This window comes from Miniopterus natalensis, chromosome 7, assembly GCF_054644295.1.
Source record: "Miniopterus natalensis isolate mMinNat1 chromosome 7, mMinNat1.hap1, whole genome shotgun sequence".
Taxonomy (NCBI): Eukaryota; Metazoa; Chordata; class Mammalia; order Chiroptera; family Miniopteridae; genus Miniopterus; species Miniopterus natalensis.
The window spans coordinates 12262446-12274851 of NC_142087.1; the positions used below are offsets into that span (position 1 = coordinate 12262446).

At 47.2% G+C, this 12406-nt stretch overlaps 1 protein-coding gene across 1 annotated transcript; it reads right to left on the reverse strand.

Moving 5' to 3' along the window:
* Positions 1 to 391: 391 nt before the first annotated feature.
* PROCR (protein C receptor) lies at positions 392 to 5262 on the reverse strand. The gene is made up of 4 exons (XM_087818766.1): positions 5109 to 5262; positions 2506 to 2757; positions 1874 to 2152; positions 392 to 1641 (listed from the first exon to the last, which is right to left on the reverse strand). Exons 1-4 carry the CDS (start codon positions 5185 to 5187, stop codon positions 1526 to 1528), a joined length of 726 nt encoding a protein of 241 aa, XP_087674892.1. The 5' UTR covers positions 5188 to 5262; the 3' UTR covers positions 392 to 1525.
* Positions 5263 to 12406: the final 7144 nt, after the last annotated feature.

Genomic DNA, 12406 nt, shown 5'->3' on the forward strand with positions numbered 1-12406 from the left:
GAGGGGAGGGGAGATGAAGAGGCGTAAATAAAGGTTAACACTGAGGTCTTTACACTGATATGACTTGATGGTAATTCCATTTAACTGATAGTAAATGACTGGAGAGAAAGGACAGGTTTGGGGAGAAAGATACAGAGTTTATTTTGAATATGTTGATTCTAAAATGTCTGCAAAATATGGTAGAGATTGTTATGTAGAAGGCGAAAGAATCCATTTTGAAGAATCGATGCACATGGGGGTGGTCTGGAGATCAACAGCAAGTGTTATACAAGGTGGGGCAAAATTTGGTTTACAGTTGTTCATATATAAAATAATACAATAATTAATAAATAACAATACAAGAATAAACTCTGTTTTGCATACTCATAACTGTAAACCTGCTTTTGCCCCACCCTATATTTGAGTATACAGATGTTATATATATTCTTATTTAATACGCATAATGCCTCTGTGAGGAGGTGTTTTATTATGCCCTTCTTGTGTATTTTGTCAGACCTTTTCTCTATGAAGAAACAGAGGCTCGAAGACATTGAAGTGCCTGGCTCAGAGAAGTAAAACTCACGTCTGTCTGATGACAAAACACATGCTCTCAAAGACAAGATTATTTTGCTTCCTCATAGAGGTCACCACAGATAGATGGTATTTGAGGCCATGGGAGTCAGTAGGTCACCCAGAAAGGCATAGTTTAAAGGGGAACAAAAGGAGCTAAAAAATGGAATTCTAAGGAAGCTAACATTTCCAAGGTGAATAGAGTAAGATGACACAGGCAAAGGGATTGAACAGTTTCTAAAAATTAGAAGTATGGCATCTCGGAAGTTGGGGTAAAAAGAGTCCTAGTCCACAAAGTGAAGTGTGCAGCTATCATGGAGGAGGGAGTTTCCACAATTAGAGGTCACTGGTGACCTTGGAGCCCTGTACAGAGATGTCAGACCAGTGGGTGACAAGGAAGCAAAGGGTATAGGCTACTTTTCTAGAAGTTTTTCAAAGTAGAGGAAATAAAAATGCCTTACGCATAAATAAGGACTTTATTAATATTATTGATTGATTCCTTAAAATCTGCTTGCTCCCATGTTACTCGGATTTTACACTTCTACCATTTCTCCGGTTCTTTCTACCTCCTTCATACCATTGTTTCTTCCTATGTCTGACACACCTGGAAGCACTGAATATTATTTATTTGGGTTGTGGTGACTTGTTTTGTTTGGTTCTGTGATTCTGTCTGTCTTTGGAGGATGGGCCATTGACCCCCCCACCACGAGTCCACCACCTGTTTTCCACAAGAACAGACAAGCATTCGCCTCTGACCAGGGCTGAGGCAGGCGGGTGCTTGGCTCCTGGTAAACCAAGCCCCCTGTCTACTGGCCTCCTCCCCGCACTCCTGGGGGGCAGACCCGGGAGAAGCCAGCTGCCCTCCACACCCGGCCTATACCGTCCAGGTGGGGAGTGGCTGGTTTTCCGCGAGCTGGGGTCTTCCCTGGTCAGCCCGTCTTCGGCGCAGCCCTTTTCCAGGGGGGCTGGAGGGTAGCTACCGCCGCCGGCCGCCGGTGCACAGGAAGAGGCCCACGGCCACACCCACGACGGCGAAGCTGCCCACCAGGACGCCCAGCACCAGCGAGGTGTAGGAGGGGCGCGCCTGGCTGCCTGGGGGACACGCGCGGAGTTAGCCTGAAGGACGCACGCCCAGGCGCCCGTGGTTCCAGTCAACCCCCAGAGGATTCCGCCCCCAGTGTAGGGCTAGTTCACCCGGCGGCCCGCCGCGCGCTCCGTCCCAAGCCCCCGCCCTGCCTGCCGCGCCCGAGCTGCGCGTCCTCCGGGCGCCGTGGGCCCGGGACCCGCGCCGCCTTCAGCCCGCCGCCGGCCTCCAGCCTCCTACCTCTGGGCGTCGGGGCGCCGGCGTGCTCCCGCAGGTACTGCGCGCAGGTGTTCTGCAGGAAGTCCTGCAGCTCATACCGGGTGCGGTTGTAGGCGTTGAGCTGCTGCAGGACGTAGGGGACCACTGTGGCGTGGGCCTGGGGCCCCGCCACCCACGAGGCGGTCTCCGGCTGGAAACTCACGAAGGAGCTCCCGTTCACAGCCACGTCGAAGAAGGAGCGGGCCCGAGCGCCCTCGGGGGGCAGCTCGCAGCCCAGGGAGCAGCGAACAGTCAGAGGAACTGCAGGGGGGGCGGGAGTCGGGGTCAGGAGGCTGTGTGGAGGGGGCCAGGTGTGTGTGGGGGATGTCCACCTGGGGGTAGAGAACTTTGGGGTTTCAGGGCGGGTCCACCCCGAGATCATGCCAGCAGGAGGAGGGCCTGACAGAAGGCCCATGGCTAGGACCCCGACTCCTCTCCAGCGACCAGCAGACGCCGACGCCGGGGCTCTCCAGGCTCCCGCGAGCCTCCCGCCCGCGCAAGGCCACGCCCACCCACAAGGCCGCGTCCACTCACAAGACCCCTCCCATTCGGAGCCGTCCCTTCCCTAAGGCCCCGCCCCAGGCCCCGCCCACGCTCCGACGTAAGTCACTCACAGGCCACGCCCCTCTCCTGGTGAACCAGCTGCACAAGGCCGCGGAAGTCTCGCAGGTAGCGCCGCACGCTTTCCTCCGTGCGCGCCCAGCTCTGCGGCTCCTGCAGGGGGCGCAGCTGGACGACCGTGACGTTCCAGTCCGGGCCCTCCAGCGAGTGCGTGCGCAGCGCCCCCAGCGACGCGTTGCCATGGTAAAACACCTGACCCGGGCTCTGGAAGTAGGAGACCTGCAGCATGCGGAGGCTCGGAGGGTCTGCTGGGGGAGTTGGCGCGTGGGCGCCGGCGGCCTGAGACTGGCTGGCTTGGGACCGGCCGGCGAGTACCGGAGACGGTAACCCCCACCCAGAGGCCGGCCGGCGTCTTCTCGGCCCTTCGTGAACTACAGTGTCCTCCCAGCCGGGACTATGGTCTTCATTTTACAGGCGAGGAAACTGAGGCCGAAGAGGAGAAGCCACTTGCCCCAGGGTAATCCAGTCCGTCAGTGGCAGAGCCACTCTGATCTGCTCGCGCTCTCTCGCACCCCTTCCTCCGCCCCCCCATTTCCAGCAGGTCAACAATTCCTGACCTACAACAAAAATCCCTATTCTGACCCCTTTGCCACTGCCTACTTGGGGCCTCACTGCTTCTTGTTGGGACTGGGGTAGTAACTTCTTTCCTCGTGCCCCTGCCCCTCATTTTTCAATTTCACTCCTTTTAATCTCATCTCCACCTGACCCAGAAATGACCCAGATTATGTCCTTCTGCTAAAATCCTCCAGGGAGCCCAAGCCTGTGTGGCTCAGTGGTTGGAGGGTCGCTGGTTCGATTCCAGCCAAGGGCACGACCTCGGCTGCAGGCTTGATGGCATGTGTGGGAGGCAACCAATCGACCTGCCTCTCTCACATCGATGTTTCTCTCTCTCTCTCTCTCCCTCCCTCCCTCCCTCCCCCTTCCACTCTCTCTGAAAAGTAATGGACAAAATATCCTTGGGTAAGGATTAAAAAATAAAGATAAAGAAATTGATCTTAAAAAAAAAAATCTTCTGCTCCCCTATCAATAACAACAACAATAATAATAATTATTGGGCTTATAATAACCTGGGCACTGTACTTTACACACATTATTATGTTATTTGTGCCTTCCTCCCATTAACTTAATGCAGTAGCTACTATTATTAACCCCAGTCCATAAGAGAAACAGGCTAAAATGGTACAGCAGAGCCAAGGTTTGAATGCAAGCAGTCCAAATCTAGCACTCATAGCCAGCCAGCTACACAGACTCCTTATAGGATATCTGTCCACAGAATCAAGTCCAAAGTCTTTAGCATGGCATTCAAGGGGACCAGGCCCCTGCTGCCTTTTTCAGCCTCTTCCCAGTGCTTAGCTGTATCAAAGGCCTTGTGCCGCCTTTTGACTGACATGTAAATCGCATGTCAGGGTTGCCCTGCCTCTTGGCAAACTTCTATTCATGCTTCAAGACCCAGCTTGGTTGTTCTCTCCTTGGAGAAGTTTTCCTAATGCCTCTTCTCTTTACTCTCCCAGACAGTGGACCTGTTTCAATGATCCCAGATTCCACATAACTGTATGCAAACACACAGACTACACTGGGCTCCTGTAGGCTATAGAATCACATCTGGTTATCTCTGCCTCCTTCCTACACCTAGTAAGGGCCTGGCACAGAGTTGATGCCCAGAGAATGTTTGAGGAGGGAATGAGTCTGGGGTTGCAAATCTGTGCGTGTGGTAGTGTTATGACCACATTTGCATTTGAGAAGTGCTCTGTGTCTACAGGTGTAAATAAGTAGATCTGTGTGGGTAACCCTAGACAGGTTCATAACTGCTGTGTGCCCTGTCTCCTCCTCTATGAAACAGAGATAATATTACATACCTTGTAGAGATTCTGTGGGGGTTAAATGACCCAATACATGCATTAACCATAGTGAACACTCATTGAATTCTGATTATTAGTCACTCCTTCTCAGTGGGGGAGACTAAAGCTATAGAGAAGGGAGAGGAGGCCCTTGTGCAACGACAATGAAGGGCAGTAACTCCCCTTCTGTGCCTAAATGGAGCCACTTCAGGCAGCATGATCTCTCAGGAGTTGTCCCACTGACCACAGCTTCTCCCCCCCCCACTTCACCTCACCAACTGCCCCCAGTCTTCCTCCACCTTCTCTATTCTCTTCTGCCTCACGTATCAGCCCATCTTTCCCGAAGTGTTCCCTCAGTTCTCCATGTCTTCCCATTCCTCCCATCTCTCATCTCACCCCTGGGTGTCTTCCCATCTTCCCTACACTCACCCCCATCACCCTCGGCTCTCCCTCTCCAGACTTCACTCCATCTCTCCCCTTTCCCTGAGGCTAATTCCCTCATGGCCTCTACCAGTCCCTGTCCCATCTTTCCAGTGTTGTCCCCCCCCCCCCCCACCCCCAGCCTCCTCCATCTCTCCCTTTCTCACCTGGCTTTGGGACACACACCAGTCCCAGGGACCCTGCCTGCCCTGTAGAGAGATCTAGCCGGCTACAACACAGACACTGTGGCTAAGCTCTCTTCTGGGCTTGCCCACATGCCCACACAGGCTGAGAGTCTCCAGAACCATCCTGAGGCAAGAGATGTGCCCCTGACTCACCATCTGAGGCCTCCTGGCTACAAAGGGCCCTGCCGGGCAGGAGCAGTGGAAGCAGCAGTGGCAGCAATGTTGTCAACATCCTGGGGCTGAGGTTCTTGACCCCACCTGGACTCCGGCTCTGGCAGGCGGGGGGCTCCCACTGACTGCAGCCCAGGGGAACAAGACGCGAGGACTGCCTGGGAGGAGAGGAGGCTGAACGGAGGAGGCTGGGAGGTGGCCAGGGGATGGGGGGAGGAAGAGGGCGTCAGACTTATAAAGTGTTATTCCTACCCTGTCTCATTTCCTACTGGGGGCCGGCCTCCCTCTTGCCCGCCCCCGGCCCCGCCCTGCATTGCATTCGCCTGCCCAAACCTGCGTTTTCCCTTTTCCCTGAGCCGCTTCTGAGGAGCAGGGAGTGGTGGAAAACGGAGAGCAGGGCCTTCAAGAAAAGTCCTGCCCTCGCAGAGTCAGGGAGTGGGGCATCTATTTTCAACTTAGAGCAGACTCTAGGGTGTAGGGACCAGCAGGTTACTGATGGGGAAACGGAGGCCCAGAGAGGTTCAGGGACTTGCTCAACGTCTATGCCTGGTGGTGGCCACAGATCAGGATTAGAATTGTTTTCCTGCATGCTGGCTACATTTTATAAGAATCTGAAGGAAATAGTAGTTACACAATCGGGGATCTTGCACTCAGAAATAGTCACAAAATGGGTATAGAGCAGCTCATTTATTTGTATTAGAGAATTATGACCAATATAAATCTCAGTAGAGGATTGGTTACTTAAAGCAATAGTTTTCAAACTGAGGTCGCAATCTTATTAGTGGACAAAGAAAACAATTAAAATGAAATAGAAGAGAAAATTTCAAATCCAGTTTACTCTTGGCAAAGTTAAGCATTATTTCATGAAGTACTTGTTTGCTTGTATATGTGTGTTTTCATTTTGTGCGCTCATGTTTCTGTGATGGGTTTTGGACAGCAGTGTAAAATGTTATTGCTCACTGTGGGATACCGTGCGGGAGTTAAACAGAACCTTCCCTGGCCAGTCCCCACTCTACTTCCATCATATTACTTAGCACTACCTGAAATATATATTATTTATTTACAGGTTTACTGTCTGAATGTCCTACCAGAATGTAAGTTCCATGAGAGTAGAGGCTGTTCACCTTGCTTGTTAGTGTGCCTCGGATGATATTATAGTAAACGTCAGCCAGTGAATGACTGCAGGAAATAATTATGATGTGCATAAGTCTCCCAGAGTAAATTGCAGGACATTGTGTTCAGTTTAGAACCATTTGTGTGTCAACCACACACACAACAACTAAACAACCTATTTCTTTATGGGGGTGAGTGAGTATAGAAGGATGTACAGCAGTGGTTTCCCTCTGGGGGGCTGAGACTAAGAGTGCGTGTGTGTGCGCATATGTGTTAGGATGGCAATCTTGTGAAAGGCCTTTTCATTCTATTTTGTGAAGGGTTTTATCACTCTGTATTGTTTGAAAATTTTGCATCTAGAACATGATCATATATCTCTTGTTGAATTAAAAGTAGAAGTTTAAGTAACAAATTATGGCAGAAGAGAGTAGCAGATCATTATGAGCCGATGTACTGATATGAGCCACTAAAAAGTGACTAAAGGAAGTGTGGCACAATACGTATAGTATAATTCCATCTACTTTTAGTTTAAAATTTTTACTTTTGCCCAAGTAATACATATATATATATATATAATTCCATTTTCATATTTTAAAAATAACATTCTATATGTGTCTGTGTATTTTTATATACATAGAAAAATATCTGGAAGGATACTGTGGATAGGGATTACCTCTGGGAATGGGATTAGATGAAGGGCTTGGGGGGGTTAACTTTTTATTTCATACACTGTTTCTTGGAGGGAGAGTTGATGTCATAGTGGAATCGGAGCAAACCGGGACATATACCAGGCTTCTATTTTCTGAACTGAATATAGCAAGAGTGTCCATGCTCACCTTTTAGTTGTTGCAAACTAGCTTAGAAGTAACATCACAGTCTTTTTCCAGCTCACCAAATCGGTCTACTCAGAAAAAGAATAGGGGCCTTGTTTTCCTGGACTGAGACTCAGGAAGAGTGGAAGGACTCTTGCCAAGTATTGTCTTGCCTTTTATAAAACATATTATGGAATATTTCATATGTGAAGAATTATTTCATGCTTGAATTTTTATTACAAACATACATATCCCCACCACTCAGCATATGAAATAAAATATTATCAATATGATTGAAGCCCCCAGTGTTCTTCTACAGCTCTCCCCTCTACCACCAAAGTAGCCTCTAATCGTAATTTGCTATTTTTCATCTCCTTATGTTTCTATATACTTACACTACACATGCATATCTCTCTAGGCAATACAAAGTATTTGAATTCTCTGTAAACAGTATTGAAGTACACATATTCCTATGTAACGTGCTTTTTCACCTGACATATTAATAAAATTCATCTTTGTCATTATGTGTAGATCCACTAATTTCCACTGCTTTATAATATGCCACTCTATAAAGATGCCACATTTGATCCATTCTCTTGTTGTTAGACATTTAAGTGTTTTCCCTAGTTTTTCACTATTACAGACGGTGCTTGTATGAGCATTCTCATACATGTTTTCTTGTGCATTTGAGGGAGAATCTCTCTTTTTGTTAATCCTCACTTGAGGATATTTTTCCCATTGCTTTTCAGAGAGAGTGGGGGGGGGAGAGAGAAACATCGATGTGTCTCCCACTGGTTGCCTCCCGAATGTGTCCCAACAGGAGGTGGGGAGCGAACCCACAACCCAGGTACATGCGTTTGACCGGAAATCGAACCCGCGACCCTCCGGTGCACGGACCGTGTTCTAACCATTGCGCACAGCAGCCAGGGCTGTGGGAGAATCTTTGTAGGTGCAAACTTGGGAGTGGAATAGCTGAGTCATGAGGTGTCCTCATCTTTAGTTTTACTAGATGCTGCCAAACTGTTTTACAAAAAGCTTGGGCCAGTTTACATTCCCAGCAGTGCGCAGACGTTGCCTTGCTCGAAATCCTTGCCAACTCCTGGCATTGTCATGTGGTTGGGTGTAAAACGGCTCTTCATTTTGGTTTTACTTTGCTTTGTCTGACTCCTAGTGAGTTTGTGCATCTTTTTGCTTTGTCTTTTCTCTTCCCTGAGTGCTTGAAGTGTGCTTTGTGGCAGAGGGCGATAAAGTATGTGATTGAACCAATCTGGAATTGAGTGTTGTTCATCTTTGATCTATGCAGGTGGGGCCTGGATCACTGGGGTTAAAGAGGGGCCATACCACCGTCCACAGAGCTAGTTACAGAGAGGTCTTTCCCACCAGCTAGGATCTGGCATGGACGGAGGTGGCAACAACCACCTCTTGCACATTGTAAATTCTCAATACAAGTTATTGCTATTCTATGTCTTAAGGGGGAGGTGACCTCTGAAGGGACCACACTTTGTTGTTATCTGAGTTGTTATCCCGAGCACCCTCCTCATACCCCAGTTCCCTGAAAATCAAATAGCAGAGACAACAATTATTATTATAGGTAACATTTATCATGGGCCAGGACAGCGGTAAGCACTTTACATAAATAATCTCTTTTCCATATGCCAGCCCTGTGAGGTGGGTTTCATTAGCATCCTCATTTTACTAATAAAGATACCGAGGCTCTGAGAGGGTAAGTGACTTACCTAAGGTCACACAGCAAAAGTTATAATTTGAACCCATGTATCTTTGATGTCAAAGCTTGTAATTTTAACCACCATGTAGTATCTCAAAAATTTGGGGTATCACACTCCATTAATATATTTTTGAATACATACATCCAACATGCTTGAATATTTATGTTATGTATAATATAAAACATGTCCCAAATTCATGCCAGGCCTTTATCAATTTCCCTGGGGAAGAGAGCATAAGGATCCATGCTACAGATGAGATCATTAAATCCCAAAAAGTTGAAGTAACTTGCCTAAGGGAAGTGCAAACCAGGGATTTGAACTCAAAGAGGGTGGGGGTATGGGGTTGGGTACAGGGCGAGTGAAGAGGGTGCTGGGGGTAGGGAAGCTGGTGAGAGGGGCAGCTTAAAGGATGCCCCTTTCCCCCTCTACACCCAGGGTTGGGGGTAGGGAAGAGAAGAGAAATGCTGCAGATGGAGCCTGCTGCATCTTGCCTGGGTGGCCGACGGGGCAGATAACCACAGAGCAGAGTGGGCACAGGGCCAGCAGCTGAGATTTGACTGATTGCTAAAGAAGGAGGGTCACACTGGGCAAAAGGAAGTGAAGGAAGCACGCAGTGGCGTTTCCCACTTCAGAGAGCACGTCCCGGGGGCAGATAAGGGAGACAGGAAGCTGAGCAGGGCCAGCGGCTGGGAGCACCAGTGAGTGCGGAGCCTGTCAGGAGCCAGGCTGAGCCAGGCTGGGCAGTGAGCCCAGCGGGACTTCAGAGGGCTGGCCCTCTCCCACGACAGCGAAACGTGGTCCCTTCAGAGATTACCTCCTCCTTAGGATGTGGAATAATAACTCGTATTGAGAACTTACAACGTTCAGGGCACTGTGTTAAGTAAGCAGAGTGCATGCGTTTTAATCTCACTAATGCCCAATGGAAAGTATGAAAACACAGCCCTTATTCCGTGTTACAGATGCGAACAGAGGCACAGACCAGCGAGCTGACCTGCTTGAAGATACCCAACTAGCAAGAGACTAAGCTGGGCCTCAACTCAGGTGAGTTGAATTCCAAAATATGCTTTCTTAATTCTGGGGCCAGCCTGTGAGGGTAAGTGAGATGACGCATACTGAATGCCAGAACACAGCCCGTATTTCGTGTGTGGCAGAGATAAGAAAGGAACTTGGCTTTGGGGTAGCAAACAGAACTGACCCTGCAGCAGGAAGAAAGAAGGCGGGTAAACACTAAGTATGATTTTCTGAAGGGGAGGCAAAGGAATAGATATAAATCTTACTCAAGAATTCCTCCTGTAGACACTAACACACCCCAACTTAAGAAGCATGATAAGAGGCCTCATATGGTCAGGAAGATTCCAGCTCCTGCCTGCCCAGCAGGTGGTGGGAGCCTGGTACTCCAGGCTTCTGCCCATCTGCCCGTGTTTTGCAGTCTCAGCCAACTCTGTTTCTCCTGGTTTCCTGAGCACAGAGTGCACAAATCGTATCTTTTCACTTTATTTATCTTGTTTTTAGGCACAGCACACAGTTCCCGATTTTTAGAAGTTCCCAACTTTATCAATCTTTTCCATTAGTTCATACTTTTTTTGGTGCCAATTTTAGGAAATATTTTTCTACCCTGGTGATCATGGAGATAGTCTCCTATCTATCTTCAAAAGCTTTATATTTTGTCTTTCCCCTTTAAGTGTATGGCGTGAAGTCGAGGTCATGATTAGTTTCTCTTATGTAGGGACCCAGTTGTCCCAGCAACACTAAGGAAAGACTGCCCTTCCTTAACGATCTGCGCTGGCATCTCTGACTTACAGTAAATGTGTTCATTTTGTTTCAAGGGCCTGGTTTTCTCTCCCTGCACACTGTCACGTTATTACAATTAGTATAGATTTATGATAACGCCTTCATATCTTGCAGATCCAGTCCCCCATCCACTTTGTTATTCAACAGTGTCTTGGCTGTTTTTGTATGTTGAACTTTTACACATAAACTTCAGAATCATTTTATCAGGTTGATGAGATTTTGACTGATACTGCATTTAATGTGTTAATGGCTTTGGGGAGAACTGACATCTTCACAATGTTGAATCATTCAATTCATGATAGACAATATCTCTTCATTTATCTACATCTTCTTTGGTGTCTGTCAGAATTTTATAAGTTTCTCTCTAGAAATCTTGTCCAGCCTTTGTTATATTTTCCCTAGGTCCTTCATATTATAAAATGGCATTTAAAAGACATTTCATGAGCTAACTGCTTATTGCTGGCATATAGAAATGCTGGTAACTTTGTTGCACTGATTTTTTTATCTAGAAGCCTTAACAAACTTATTAATTCTAATAATTATTTATAGGTTCTTTTGGATTTTCTATATACATAGTCATAATGCTAGTAGATAGTGACAGTTTTATTTCTTCTTTCTAATTTTTAAACAGTTTCTTCTTCTTAACTATTGTTATGGCTACAACCTCTAGTACAGTGTTGAAGAGAAATGATAGAAAATATAAGAGAGTATTCTTGTCATTTTTCTGATTTAAAAAGGAAAACGTTTAATTTTTTACCATTAAATATGATGTTTTCTGTATGTTTTTAAAATAGATACCCTTTATCAGATTAAGGAAGATCCCTCTTATTCTTAGTTTGCTGAGTTTTTAAAAAATCAATTTATTTTCTAATTACAGATGAAATATAATATTAGCTTCAGGTGTACAACATCAGTGATTAGACATTTATATGCCTTATGAAGGGATCACCTCAGTAAGTCTAGTACCATCTGACACCACACATAGTTACTACAGTATTATTGACTATATTCCCTATAGTTTGCTGAGCTTTTATAGTATATGTTTTGAGGGGTTTTGGTTTTTTTGTTTGTTTTTTGTTTTCTTTAAAGCAGTGTTTGTGTGTGTGTATGTGTGTGTGTTTTAAATATATCTTTATTGATTTCAGAGAGAGAGGAAGGGAGAGGGAGAGAAAGAGATAGAAACATCAATGATGAGAGTCATTGATCGGCTGCCTCCTGCACGCCCCTGACTGGGGATCAAACCCGAAGCCCGGGCATGTGCCCTGACTGGGATTCGAACTGAGATCTCCTAGATCCTAGGTTGATGCTCAACTGTTGAGCCACGCCTGGCCAGGCTGTTTTGAGTTTTTTGATTCTTTATTATTATCTAATGAAACGATCATACGATTTTCCACATTTAATTTGTTAATGTGGCAAAGGCATTATTAAGTTTGGAGATAAAACAACTTCTTATGAGTTATTGTTACATATGTCTTACTCTTCTGCTGTTTTTCTCTAGACTTCTTCAAATCCCTCCCCACTCCTTCAAAGCACTGCTGGGATACCACCTCCTCCTGAAAGCCTTCCCGATGCCCCCAACTAGAAGTGGCCTCTCACTGCTTTCACAAAAGCAATAAAATTTTGTCTCTGATTGTGGCCACATTGTCACGTTCTATACCCTTGTCTTCTCTCCTGGACTATAGACTCCTGCAGGGCATCACTGTGCCGTCTTCCCAGCTCACCCACTCCTCCCGGGCCCCAGCCTGAGGCCAAGGGCTCTGGGGTAAAGCCGCCTGGTTCACATCTCAGCTTTGCAGCGTGCCAGCTGTGGCTTTAGAGCATGCCACTTGGCCTCTCT